The sequence below is a fragment of the Haliotis rufescens genome, unplaced genomic scaffold (assembly GCF_023055435.1).
Source record: "Haliotis rufescens isolate VD_foot unplaced genomic scaffold, xgHalRufe1.0.p SCAF_54, whole genome shotgun sequence".
NCBI classification, from domain to species: Eukaryota; Metazoa; Mollusca; class Gastropoda; order Lepetellida; family Haliotidae; genus Haliotis; species Haliotis rufescens.
In genome coordinates this window covers 2,926,328-2,941,269 of record NW_025964268.1, presented here as the reverse complement: position 1 = coordinate 2,941,269, position 14,942 = coordinate 2,926,328, and the positions used below count along the sequence as shown (strand labels likewise).

Genomic DNA, 14,942 nt, shown 5'->3' with positions numbered 1-14,942 from the left:
AAAGTGATATGCTGTAGGTCTGTCTCCATCCCTCTCGACAGGCAGCCCGCCTCACGGAAATTGGTCATCGTTTCACTGCAGCGAAATGCTATATGGGGAAATAGGTTGCATAGAGCTAGACTGGTACCCTGCCCTTCGCCATCTTCCCGAGGCAGGTGAGTTAACTGACTAAGTCAGTTAACTCTCTTGCCTCGGGAAGATGACCCTTCGCCTACTGGCGGCTGAAGGCGAGGAGCGCATACGCTCTAGGGCAGGTAAACCAGTCTATGATATAGAACGTGGCTCACTGTTACGATTGTTGCCGAATAACATAAACATGTTCTGTGTAAAATTTACAGTTAGGAATGTTTTATAAAATATTGATTTATAATGATTTATGTATATCGTATGTACGCACGTCATTATGCACATGTGAGACAAAGATAAAGTTTTTCTTTAAAAACTTTGGTTACATCTTTCCAACGATTACTCATCCTAATTGCCCATGGCCCCATGTAATTTCCTCAAACCCATAACAAATATGGCACGCGAAAAGGTGATCATATCCTGCCCCACCGGTGGCACCGGTGGTAGGAAAAAGTCTGCCATTTTACGTGGCAGTATTTAAAGTGGAAATATATCTGAATTGCTACAAATCATAGAAAAGATCATACTCTATCATTCTGGAAATTCAGGGATAGAATAGGTCTTCAGCAACCCATGCTTGCCGTAAAAGGCGACTGTGCTTGTCGTAAGAGGCGACTAACGGGATTGGGTGGTCGGGCTCCCTGACTTGGTTGATGCATATCATCGTATCCCATGGCCAATTACGTGGATCCATGCTCATGATGTCAATCACTTGATTAGCTGGTCCAGACTTGATTAATGTTTTCAGACCACCGTCGTAAAGCTGGAATATTGCTCATTGCGGCGTTAAACAACAAATAAACAAACAAAAACATACCTCTATCGCCTAACCCGTGGACGTTTCGGGTTACAGTCTGTCCCCAACAACTGAGACCGGTCGTAAGAGACGACTTCTCATGGCTCGGATGATAGCTTGTCATCGTAACCCGACTGCGTGGATCGTTGCTCACACTTAATATCAATCACTTATTTACAGGCTGTCGTCATATGGCGAAAATATTGCTGAGTGCGGCGTTAAACAGCAAACTAACAACTTTCTTTAAGTGGCATTTAGAAGTTGGTATGATGAACAAGAGAGATAGTTCTATGGATATACAACGTCTTTATTGTAACGAAGTCATTGTAATAAAGAAGTTCTATATCCAAAAAACTATATCCCTTGTTCAACAAACACACATCGAAAGTGAAAGTGAATATCGAAAATGAATACAGGTAGTGATTTGGTTCGGCCCACCGACATGTCTTGAATTGTCTTCCACAACAAAAAGTAGTTATATCAGAATCTATGAACGCACAATGCCTTCAAGAAAGTGGTCAAATGTAACAAATGTTATATCTGGGATAACACTTTCTGAGTAATGTACAGATTCTTGTAGTACTTTTTGGGGTTGAGTCCCGTCCGGTATTCGAACCCACATTGCACCTGAGGCACCTAATCGCCAGCTGAGGGGGTACACAAAGTACGTAATTTAGACTAACAGTTGTCGGACTTTCCTTTTTGTGGCAGCCTCGGTGGCTGAGTGCGTCAGAGCGCTGATATTGTGTGCTGGCGATTAGGTGCCTTACTCTGGCAGTATGGGTTCGCTTCCCGGGCAGGACTCAACACAAAAGAGAATCTGTACTTTAGTAAGAAAGTGTTATCCCAGATATTACATTTGACCACTTTCTCAATGGCATTACAAGTGTGTTCATTGCTTTCAGCCATCACCTCAATCCCGTGGGTCACCTCGACCACCTTTTTGAGGTGTCCATATTGAAACTGGATTCACTATTTTCACTCTTTCACGTGACTATCCCTTTAAACAACACAATCAGGCAGCACATTCCCGTAAGTCGCCTCTTATGACAAGCATAGTCGCTTTTACGACTGAAGACCTCTTCTACCCCGGATCTTCACGGGTCGCATTCACTCACAAAGCTAATTTTATTATAACTTTTGAGTTATGATTGAAGAGCGGCGTTAAACCATACTCACTCAATATTAACATTAATTGAAAAGCATTGTTCAAAACTATCTATTTGAATTCTATGAACATTATTTTTTTTTTTTACGTAAATGCTTTTCTCCAATCGAATCTCTTGATCTACACACAGTGCCAGTAGGTTTCGCCAAGATGGTTAGCACGTTCATTCGGCACAGTAAGTCACCATGATCCCCAGCGAGGTGGCCGAGCTTTGGTTACTGATGGCTTATAGCCCGTGTTTTAAAGTTATAAATTATATTGGTGTGCCCAAAATTGTTTAACAATTTTGTTTGTAAATATAAATTTGTATTCATAACTAAACTTGTTCTCGTCGGTATATGGCTGGCATAACGCCGATGCGACGTTACATTTTAACATACTTTTGTGACACTCCTTCCCAATAATGAAATAACACTGTTCAAAGCGGCGGTAAATTCGACCAACTCACACGCTTATATTTTCAATTGTGTTTCATGTCGAACCATTGGTAGCATTAACATGCACATTCATTCAATTATATTTTCAGTGAAATGTCAATACCTTTGTCTTGTAGATAACACAACGCACTAGCATGTAATGATATGTAAGTACGTAATATCATTTATAGCAAACATCTCTTTGATCTTTTCCGAACACGGAAGTTGGGAAACTTTAAACCAATCAAAACGCCCAATGTATTTGCTGCGGACGGTAGTAGATCAAAGATGGCGTACCAAAACATTCCGGGCCCAGTGTGCATGGCTATTTTTATCGCCGTTTTTGTCTCCTTGGAACTCGCATTGGTTTCAGCTGTTCATTTACGGGAGGATAGGTACACAGCAAGCTGTACACCAAGGAAACTCGACATCAGCGAGCATCATGAGGATTTTCTTCATGTCAGAGTGAGGCGCGATGTCGCGAGCCCAGCACCGTCAAACTACAGCGATACACACCTCGATTTCACAGATACGTACCTAGACGAGACGGAGAAGCACAGAGAGGCATACATGCATTGGTCTGGGAACAAAAGCAACGTATGTATACATATTTAACTGACAAAACGTGTAGCAGTTGTGATGTTGTAGAGTGTGTTTACTTTCACCGTCTGTTTACCTACAAGTCCCTGTAATCCCGGGGAGAGGGGAGGTACCAGGTACCAGGTACGATATGGCAAGGACACAGGCGAAGGATGTCAGAGATCTCTGGCGGACGAAAACATTTGGTTCTCCGACTTACGTATGACATTTTCCAAGACATTTGAATGACTGTCAGTCACATGACATGCAGAAGGCAATGCAGTTGTCATGAGGAAGTAATAGGCAACTTGTCAGTAGAATCAGGGCAAATAGGTTTTAGAATCTTATTATGTCAGTAAATAGTGTGACAAAGCAAACGTTTAATTTATGTTCTGCTTTCAGTTGTGTTCATAAAATTCGTGTTTTTCTGCCAAGTGCTATCAGTACATGCTGAAAGTGATATAACAATGATTACAATAGTGGATCTGGCAAATCGGTGGTCGACATGATGTGCAATGTCCCCCATGCTGCCAGGGCATTATGACATGCACTCAGCCAAGTTACTACATGACTTAGCCTGACCACCCAATTCATTTTGCCATGACAAAGTTGCTGTGGACCTTCTAACCCTTCATGTCATAATTAGGTAACATACTGGAATATACTGTGTAATGGGGGATTATGAACAGATGCTAAATCAGGAAGTCAATATTAAGAAGGAAATGATGGCTATCAGAGTGTCAGGCTACTACAATAAAACATGATTAAGTGTTCAAGTTTGTGTTTTGAAAGCATGACTAGACCCACTAGTGTGTAGTAGATTATACTTTAAATGAAAAAGAATTGCACTCAGAATGTTTTGCTACAACATGAACATACTGAAAGTATTTTGTACTGCACAGAAATATATTGAAGGTTTTCTCATAAAGTCTGTATCCTGGCTCTGTTGGCACTGGGACAACATAGTAATTATGAGGAGGAGGACAACCTCAGATTACCATCTGTCAATTATGTTGAGAAATATCTTTCTCAAGGCCATGTAGTATAAAAGTGACACACACATAGATGTATGTTTGGTCCAGTCACCAGTTAATAGTTCGTGATGTGAAGCTAAGCCTAGATGCAACACTACCATGATAATGCCTGGGTTCTGTATTAGCATGTCGGCTCGTCCAAGAAAACCAAATTTTGACAACCAACTAATTGTTGAAGGCTGATGAACACGAATAAGCAAAAGCCATATCCATTTGATCATTGTTTACTAAGTTAGTCACCAAATATATAAATCATCTTAATTCTTACTCTTATTAGCTCACCTGAGTGAAGTCTAGCATGTCATGGCCTACTTGTCCAGTGTTTTGACTGTTGTGTTTTCTAATTCTCTGAAAACATCTTCTCATCTGAAATTGTCAGGATGTAGGAAACAGAACTTTGACCATTGTTGGCATACAGTGGACTCCCTCTATCTTGAACTTGAAGGAACCAACCCTTCAGGTTTGAGATAACATGTGACTTGAGATACAGATACTAAACATGGTAACCGATTTGTTTTTAATTCCTTATTCTCACCTTTCTAAAGCAAGACGTGTTTCCAGAACACCATTTTTCATGTCACATGATACCTATAGGATGCCTAATAAGGGACTGACCATTTGATACACTGGGCTGGGATTGTATCTAAAATAATTATATAGTCCCCAGAATTTATTTTTAGAAAATAATCATGCTTCTTTCTGTTTGAAGAAAAGAAATTGCCTGCTGCAAAAATGATATTGTTTCTAGGTGTTTATCTTAAAAAAATTCAGGCCCAAAGTTTTAAATATAAAAATATCTAGCTGAAATAATGTCTAACCTAAAGACAAAATTCCAACCCCCCGATATCATGCCATATCAAATCGTTGGTCCCTACTATTAATCATTATTATGTTTTGGACTTGGGCATTTAGTAATTCACTTACATCTTTTTTTCAGGTGATATTCATTCTCACCCGTCAGAGAAATTTGTTAGGAGAAGTAATCAGCAGTAAACTTTGGCAGTAAGTATTATTTCATATTTAGAAATAATTCAAGTGTGGTTATATTGTCAGGCAGTGGAGAACCACTGAACTATGTTTCATAAGGTGCTGCAATTAGCTGGTCAGGCTTCTCTAGTTCTGTGTTGAACCCCAGATTCTCACTGATTATGATCCATGTCTCGTTATAATGTCAACCCATATGCATGTCCATGGTTTCCCTATGCCTCGTTATGTCAACCCATATGCATGTCCTTGGTTTCTCCATGCCTCATTATGTCAACCCATATGCATGTCCTTGGTTTCTCCATGCCTCGTTATGTCAACCCATATGCATGTCCTTGGTTTCTCCATGTCTCATTATGTCAGCCCATATGCATGTCCATAGTTTCTCCATGCCTCGTTATGTCAACCCATATGCATGTCCATGGTTTCTCCATGCCTCGTTATGGCAACCCTTATGCATGTCCTTGGTTTCTCCATGCCTCGTTATGTCAACCCACATGCATGTCCATGGTTTTTCCATGCCTCGTTATAATGTCAACCCATATGCATGTCCTTGGTTTCTCAATGCCTCGTTATGTCAACCCATATGCATGTCCATGGTTTCTCCATGCCTCGTTATAATGTCAACCCATATGCATGTCCTTGGTTTCTCCATGTCTCGTTATAATGTCAACCCATATGCATGTCCTTGGTTTCTCCATGCCTCGTGATGTCAACCCTTATGCATGTCCTTGGTTTCTCCATGTCTTGTTATGTCAACCCATATGCATGTCCATGGTTTCTCCATGTCTCGTTATGTCAACCTTATGCATGTCCATGGTTTCTCCATGTCTTGTTATGTCAACCCATATGCATGTCCTTGGTTTCTCCATGCCTCGTTATGTCAACCCATATGCATGTCCATGGTTTCTCCATGCCTTGTTATGTCAACCCATATGCATGTCCTTGGTTTCTCCATGCCTCGTTATGTCAACCCATATGCATGTCCTTGGTTTCTCCATGCCTCGTTATGTCAACCCATATGCATGTCCTTGGTTTCTCCATGCCTCGTTATGTCAACCCATATGCATGTCCTTGGTTTCTCCATGCGTGGTTATGTCAACCCATATGCATGTCCATGGTTTCTCCATGCCTCGTTATGTCAACCCATATGCATGTCCTTGGTTTCTCCATGCCTCGTTATGTCAACCCATATGCCTGTTCCTGGTTTCTCCATGCCTCGTTCTGTCAACCCATATGCATGTCCTTGGTTTCTCCATGCCTCGTTATGTCAACCCATATGCATGTTCCTGGTTTCTCCATGCCTCGTTATGTCAACCCATATGCATGTCCATGGTTTCTCCATGCCTTGTTATGTCAACCCATATGCATGTCCTTGGTTTCTCCATGCCTCGTTATGTCAACCCATATGCATGTCCTTGGTTTCTCCATGCCTTTTATGTCAACCCATATGCATGTCCAATGTTTCTCCATGTCTCGTTATGTCAACCCATATGCATGTCCATGGTTTCTCCATGTCTCGTTATAATGTCAACCCATATGCATGTCCATGGTTTCCCTATGCCTCGTTATGTCAACCCATATGCATGTCCTTGGTTTCTCCATGCCTCATTATGTCAACCCATATGCATGTCCTTGGTTTCTCCATGCCTCGTTATGTCAACCCATATGCATGTCCTTGGTTTCTCCATGTCTCATTATGTCAGCCCATATGCATGTCCATAGTTTCTCCATGCCTCGTTATGTCAACCCATATGCATGTCCATGGTTTCTCCATGCCTCGTTATGGCAACCCTTATGCATGTCCTTGGTTTCTCCATGCCTCGTTATGTCAACCCACATGCATGTCCATGGTTTTTCCATGCCTCGTTATAATGTCAACCCATATGCATGTCCTTGGTTTCTCAATGCCTCGTTATGTCAACCCATATGCATGTCCATGGTTTCTCCATGCCTCGTTATAATGTCAACCCATATGCATGTCCTTGGTTTCTCCATGTCTCGTTATAATGTCAACCCATATGCATGTCCTTGGTTTCTCCATGCCTCGTGATGTCAACCCTTATGCATGTCCTTGGTTTCTCCATGTCTTGTTATGTCAACCCATATGCATGTCCATGGTTTCTCCATGTCTCGTTATGTCAACCTTATGCATGTCCATGGTTTCTCCATGTCTTGTTATGTCAACCCATATGCATGTCCTTGGTTTCTCCATGCCTCGTTATGTCAACCCATATGCATGTCCATGGTTTCTCCATGCCTTGTTATGTCAACCCATATGCATGTCCTTGGTTTCTCCATGCCTCGTTATGTCAACCCATATGCATGTCCTTGGTTTCTCCATGCCTCGTTATGTCAACCCATATGCATGTCCTTGGTTTCTCCATGCCTCGTTATGTCAACCCATATGCATGTCCTTGGTTTCTCCATGCGTGGTTATGTCAACCCATATGCATGTCCATGGTTTCTCCATGCCTCGTTATGTCAACCCATATGCATGTCCTTGGTTTCTCCATGCCTCGTTATGTCAACCCATATGCCTGTTCCTGGTTTCTCCATGCCTCGTTCTGTCAACCCATATGCATGTCCTTGGTTTCTCCATGCCTCGTTATGTCAACCCATATGCATGTTCCTGGTTTCTCCATGCCTCGTTATGTCAACCCATATGCATGTCCATAGTTTCTCCATGCCTCGTTATGTCAACCCATATGCATGTCCTTGGTTTCTCCATGCCTCGTTATGTCAACCCATATGCATGTCCTTGGTTTCTCCATGCCTTTTATGTCAACCCATATGCATGTCCAATGTTTCTCCATGTCTCGTTATGTCAACCCATATGCATGTCCATGGTTTCTCCATGTCTCGTTATAATGTCAACCCATATGCATGTCCATGGTTTCCCTATGCCTCGTTATGTCAACCCATATGCATGTCCTTGGTTTCTCCATGCCTCATTATGTCAACCCATATGCATGTCCTTGGTTTCTCCATGCCTCGTTATGTCAACCCATATGCATGTCCTTGGTTTCTCCATGTCTCATTATGTCAGCCCATATGCATGTCCATAGTTTCTCCATGCCTCGTTATGTCAACCCATATGCATGTCCATGGTTTCTCCATGCCTCGTTATGGCAACCCTTATGCATGTCCTTGGTTTCTCCATGCCTCGTTATGTCAACCCACATGCATGTCCATGGTTTTTCCATGCCTCGTTTTAATGTCAACCCATATGCATGTCCTTGGTTTCTCAATGCCTCGTTATGTCAACCCATATGCATGTCCATGGTTTCTCCATGCCTCGTTATAATGTCAACCCATATGCATGTCCTTGGTTTCTCCATGTCTCGTTATAATGTCAACCCATATGCATGTCCTTGGTTTCTCCATGCCTCGTGATGTCAACCCTTATGCATGTCCTTGGTTTCTCCATGTCTTGTTATGTCAACCCATATGCATGTCCATGGTTTCTCCATGTCTCGTTATGTCAACCTTATGCATGTCCATGGTTTCTCCATGTCTTGTTATGTCAACCCATATGCATGTCCTTGGTTTCTCCATGTCTTGTTATGTCAACCCTTATGCATGTCCATGGTTTCTCCATGCCTCGTTATGTCAACCCATATGCATGTCCATGGTTTCTCCATGCCTCGTTATGTCAACCCATATGCATGTTCCTGGTTTCTCCATGTCTCGTTATGTCAACCCATATGCATGTTCTTGGTTTCTCCATGTCTCGTTACGTCCATCCATTTGCATGTCCATGGTTTCACTTAAATCTTGCCTCCCACAATATGCATTACAAGCTGTCATGGCATAAAAATGAATCAAATTAGTTATAGCAGACAATTTCTACCATCCCTGACCATATCATATGATGATGATGATAACTGTTACCATGGTTACACAGACAATGGGGAAGTGAAGTTTGGTGCTTGACATGGAACTTGATGACCATGATTGATGGTATACAATGGAATATTGTAGAGTTTGATATTGGCCTGACTTTTGCAATAATTGCAATTTTATTGAATAATGATTCATGTATTGCGTTTCATGCCACAATGTATTGCTTGTGTTCTTGCATCTGTAATTCGTTATGAACCTGAATAAAAAACACTTCCCCCGCACATTATTGACAACTTCATAATCATCCACCATTTTGTTAGCTGTTGCTATGGTCACAAAGCATGCATAATAGATACATTATATACAGGAAATTAGCCATGAATAGTTTCACTTCTTCTCTCACAGGAATCAGTTGCTAATTTCTGAATATCCTAATTTCAATTTGACTAGGGAGTAAGGTAAACTTTGCCAACTAGATGAAAATATGCATAATTTTGTCAGACTATTACACAACGATGCTATGTAAAATAGGCTATTGCTTGCCAGCATTCAACGTAAGGCCATCTAACTTGTTGACTCTTGAATAACTCAATAACCCTGTAACATACTTGAGCGTTCGTTGATGTTTTCACGATTTGCTTATGCCAGGTCGCAGGACTATGGCTCCCACTACCAGAAGGTTTCCCTGACACACCATGGGAAGGAGGCGCTCATCACCTTCTTCTACGTCTCCCCCGCCAACTCCAGCAGGGTGAGGCAACTGTTGGGGGGCACATTGTCAGCATTGTGGTATCATTAGCAAATTTTGTCAAATCTTGTTTCTATGTGAAAACTCTTATTTATGGAAATTTTGTAGCGAAAACATCGAATCTGGACTAGACAATCCAGTGATTGACATCACGAGCATCGATACACACAATTGGGATACGATGACATGCATCAACCAAGTCAGCGAGCTTGACCACCTGATCCCGTTAGTCGTCTCTTATGACAAGCATAGTGGCCTTTTACGGCAACCATGGGTTGCTGAAGATCTATTCTACCCTGGATCTTCACGGGTCGCATGGTTATGTGGGGATATATTGTGTTTTTGTGATATTTTGTGTTATATGTTGTTAACACCAGGAGTGTAAGGAAACAGTGTTATGGCATACAAATGTTATGGTGGGGTAATATTGTATTTGTTTTTCTTGAAAGATATTGTGTTTATCTGTTGTTGTGGGAAATAGTATAGAGGGAGTTTTGTTATCATATTTTAGTGGGAGAGGGTTTATGTTATCACCTGGTTATGAGTAGTTATGTTGTACAGTGTTCCCTTGCTACAATGCTACCTTGGGAGTCCAAATAATTGATGAGTGTTTTAGGTTATCAGTGATTTAGCCGACATGGAGTCGTAGAGGGTAGACACAACAATACATGCTTGCTCTGCTTATCTAACACGATCTATGCTGCATGTTTCAGAGTTTGAAAAAAGATAAGGATATTGTAGTTGTTTATGATTCATAATGTGAAAAAAGATTTATTGTGTGTTGTGCTCAGAAAAAACACACAGTATCCCTTCAATGAATTCAGGTGAACAACCAAACTTCGTCAATAAAAATGTAAAAAAATTAGATAGAATGTAGATAGATCTGTAGACATGATGATTTATCATTAAAATTGTATTTCTTGGTCTGCTAGGCATTGTTTTATATGCAGAGATTAAGATTACCGCCAGAAACATCAATCAGTTGTACACATGCTTTCTCCCAGTTATGACTGTTAAGGAGTCAAAGTATGGCATTTATGATATATGTATCCATTCTCTGTTAACTAAAGTTCGTTTCAAGGCGTCATTAGAGGTAATCTGACTGCGGTTACTGTAAATAACGATGAGTTGTGTGATCTACCGATCACTTCACACACAATTTTCACCGAAATTAATGTAAACAATATTGAATGAATTTTTTAATAAAATTTAAAAATATGTTACAAACATAAGTCCAGATATACAAGAACATGTTTTTATAAGCAGATAGTGTAATAATAGGATTAAAATTGCAGACTTGAGTTCAGATTTGTATTTCTGGTGTTGCATGCTCTATTTATGTGTTTGTTCCTGTAGATTCAAGTGACAATGCAATGGAAGTAGCATGCTTGATAATGACCCAGATTATGCATTTGCTCCACAGCTGATATTTGCCGACACAGCAAATAAGACGTTGTATATCACACATGATGAGCTGAAGAATGTGAAGACTGTGAAGACTGTGACCATCCCCTTCATCCCAGACCGGCTTAAGCCCCATCCCACGATGGCTGACTACGTCCTGGGGTACACGCTCCAACAGAGGAAGGTGAGTTAAGGGGCAGCAACTCTATGTCCATGCACCTATTGAGGGCGGCACAGAAGCTTAATTGTACAATATGATTCATATCCAACTGATCAATAATAAAAAGCTATAAAGTTTGTAATGTCACTGAATATATGTTGTGTTGTATTCATGGTCATGGTGATCGTTTTCAAAAGTCATGTCAGTGTTTGTTTGTTTGTTTAACGCCACACTCAGCAATATTCCAGCTACACGGCGGCACTGCAGTGAGTGAAAATACATTTTAAGTATAGATTGTTTTAAGGATGACAGTATATGATAGGAGATGATTACCTCTCATTTGTTATTGTATCACACGGCATATATTAAATTGTTAAGAATACAAAATATGTATTATACTTGCAATTCTTTTATGAAGTTGTTATTAATGATATTTATGATATTGAAACACATTTGGCTAATATTCTCCACTCATTTTGATACTGTTGATACTTTATGAGCAGTCAGTCTCACTGGAAGCTTTCTTTACAGCTCTACGTGTCAAAGGACTTCGGTGTAACATGGCAAGATATGAACCAAGATGGCGTCACTCCACGAGTGTTTTGGTAAGGAATGAGTTTTTCGGTAATTTACACATGAGATTGTTGTTCAAATTATTAGTCTTTGTGGTCATAATTATCTGTTTTCACATTTGTCATGATAGGGCACTCTGTGACTTCAGTCATTTGTGCAAAGCCAGTGTTTAGCATGTTTAGGGGAAATTTCATTTTGCTTAGAAAGCGCAACTAAAAAGAGTAACTATATTGACATTAAGACCTAATGTGTGTGGGTTGCTTTGTTGTTTGATGCTGCAAATTTAGCAATATTCCAGCTATGTGACAGCTGCCTGTAAATAACCAAATCTGGATCAGACAATCCGGTGATTGGCATTGTGATAATCGATCCACACAATTGAGATATGATGACATATATATATAGCAGACCAAGTCACTGACCACCTGATCCATGTAGTCACCTCTACTACATGCATATGTTGCGGGGACCTGTATTCTTACCCGGAATCCCTACGGGTTGAGTGTTGGCACAGGCAGACGTGTACATCCAAAGTATACTAAGTTGAATATGTCATGGAGGAGAGAGCAATGAAAAGAGAACTCTTGGACATGTCATCTGGCAAAAATATTTAAGACTCAGCCTTTTACCATGTAAATAGGTCAGAGCGGAATCCCAGAAGGCCTATACTTGTCATAAGAGGCAACACAGTCGTAATGTGTGACATGGCTTATTGGATGTCATCATCACCCAACAGGACACAATGTTGCACTGGTTTTCTTTGGCCAAGATTTGATTATTTACAGGCTGCTGTGACACAACATTCACATAACGTAGACAAAAAATACTATTTCTGTCAGCCACAGATGGTCTATCATGTATCTGTGGTACTACACTGTCAACTAGACTCTTCCACATGTTTCTTTAAGTGAAGAATGGATTGATGTTCGTTTCAGGGCTGATGCCAAGTATGACAAGAACGAGACCTCTGTGCATGTTGAAGTTCAGACCTCCAACGGTAAGACTCCTTGTGTGTACACCATAGCCTAGTTCACACACCCCCATCCTTCAGCATGGATAGAGTGAATGAGTTAGGTTCAACTCCACTTCCAACAGTATTTCAGTTACATCACAGCTTGTCAGTCTGATGTGGGAGGTAAGCCCAAAGTGATGCTAATCTTAGACATATAGCATTTTGGATGAAAGTCAGGAGCACGGGTTTGGTGCTAGCAGACCTAGAAACATAACCAGATTGAACAGGAATTGGAACCTCTGCTGTAGGTTTGTGACTAGCCTAAACGATGCCACTCTGCACAGCAACTTGAGGTGCCTTAGAGGATTAGGACTCATATGCCAGGGATTGACATTTATACTGGTCCACTAGCCTGTTGCTTTTAAGGAATTAGAAAATGATCCTGAAGGGTTTTACTGACTAGCATGAAATGGCTCAAATGCATTATTGTAAGCATGGTAAGGGTAAGATTGGCCTAGATGTTGTCATAAAGTTTAATGCAAAACGATGCTAGCATAGTGGTGAGTGCATAATAAGAATAATGACAAGGGGCCAGTGATAGCCTTCTTTGTGCTCCCACTGGCCATTATTCACTACATTGTTATTGATAACAATGATACGGTTGTTGGTCAAAGCTATTTTAAATGAATTTTAGAATTCTGGATCCGCCTCCATATTGTATGAATATTGCTGTAGTGTTGATCATTCACACTCTGCATCAGCTTTAGGTAATTGTTGTGACAGCTTTAAGGACACAATGTTGGTTCTAAACATTTTGAAAAGTTGTTTTGAGTTTGTATAGATGTGTAGGAGTACAAAGCAAGAATATCCCTGTCCAAAATTTAATATGCTGTCCACATTGAACACAAAACTAGCAATCTAGGCCAAGTCATCGGTAGACCAGATGGCAATACCAGATTGGGGAAAATGCCCCATGAAAAGTCGTTATTCAGTCACAAAACTTTGTGTCGTTAAAAGTAACCTTTACAAACCACTGAATTTCTTATGTAACAGGTCTAGCTCGCTACAAGATATGCAGCATCGTCAGCAAGTGTGATGCTGCAGAGTTTGAGAGCAGCGTTGGCAGCTTTGACCCCTTCAGTATGCTGGTCATCAAAGAGTATGTCTTTGTGCAGGTAAGATGCTGGTCATCAAAGAGTATGTCTTTGTGCAGGTAAGGTACTGATCATCAAAGAGTATGTCTTTGTGCAGGTGCTGGTCATTTTCTTGTTTTAACAAGTTTTCTTACTGTTCAGATATATTGCAAGCTTTTAGGACATATCTCTTAAATGTTCATTGTTTTAAGATTTTTGTTCTCTTTTCATGTGATACTTTCTTGGTTCAGAAATTAGCTTTGACGGAATGAGCAGTTCATGTTCCTGTCTTGTTTCAGAAAAGCAAAGTGTTTGAGAGCGTCATGCACGTCTCCTACAAGGGAGGAGACTTCAAGAGAGCCTACTTCCCTCCCCAGACCAGCACTAAGGTGATCACAGTCTTCTGTACATGGGATGTGGTGGGGTGGGGGTGGCATGTGTGTGTGTTAAACAGCCAACCCTTTAAAAAACCTGAAATGAAAAAAAAGCGCAGATCTGAAAAGCATTCCTTCTTTTTTCTTTTTAACTTCTGTGACATTACGAATCAACCTAGGTTTTAGGGGTGTTTGTTTTGTTAGTTCTCTGCAAAATATAGATAATACCATCCTCTTTTTCCCCATAAGAATTGAGCAAATTCAGTCTTGCAAATGTAGGGGATGCATAAATATTATTGTAAGCATGTAATCTTGGAACAAGTCTGTCAATAAATATACATTGAAATAAGCCACTTATTTTGGACTAAAATGTGTAGACTTCAGGTTGTTTCTTGGTCTACGTTTGTAGTCTAATTCATTAATTGTATGGATAATTTCATTTATTATTGGACATTGTTACACAAGGTTGCATTGATATACCCCAAAATGGAGTATTATACTCGAGTGCTTTCGGAACAAGAGAACAGGATATAAAACTTGACGTATATGGTCATTCATCATTTTCAGTTTTCGAAAAATTCCTTTTTAACATATATTTAATCTTGTCCATGTCTAATTATTAGTATTTTTACTGACAGTTTAATCTGAT

General features: G+C 40.4%; 1 protein-coding gene across 2 annotated transcripts in view; it reads left to right on the top strand.

Moving 5' to 3' along the window:
• Nucleotides 1–2,784: 2,784 nt before the first annotated feature.
• Nucleotides 2,785–14,942, top strand: part of LOC124111712 (VPS10 domain-containing receptor SorCS1-like) — a 60,466-nt gene continuing 48,308 nt past the window's right edge. For both annotated transcript variants that reach the window (XM_048385141.1, XM_048385140.1), the window contains exons 1-8: nt 2,785–3,103; nt 5,057–5,121; nt 9,598–9,700; nt 11,121–11,285; nt 11,793–11,866; nt 12,770–12,831; nt 13,840–13,961; nt 14,219–14,308. In XM_048385141.1, the coding sequence (XP_048241098.1) occupies nt 2,795–3,103; nt 5,057–5,121; nt 9,598–9,700; nt 11,121–11,285; nt 11,793–11,866; nt 12,770–12,831; nt 13,840–13,961; nt 14,219–14,308 (990 nt within the window). In that variant the 5' untranslated portion in view covers nt 2,785–2,794. The remainder of the gene's footprint in view (nt 3,104–5,056; nt 5,122–9,597; nt 9,701–11,120; nt 11,286–11,792; nt 11,867–12,769; nt 12,832–13,839; nt 13,962–14,218; nt 14,309–14,942) is intronic.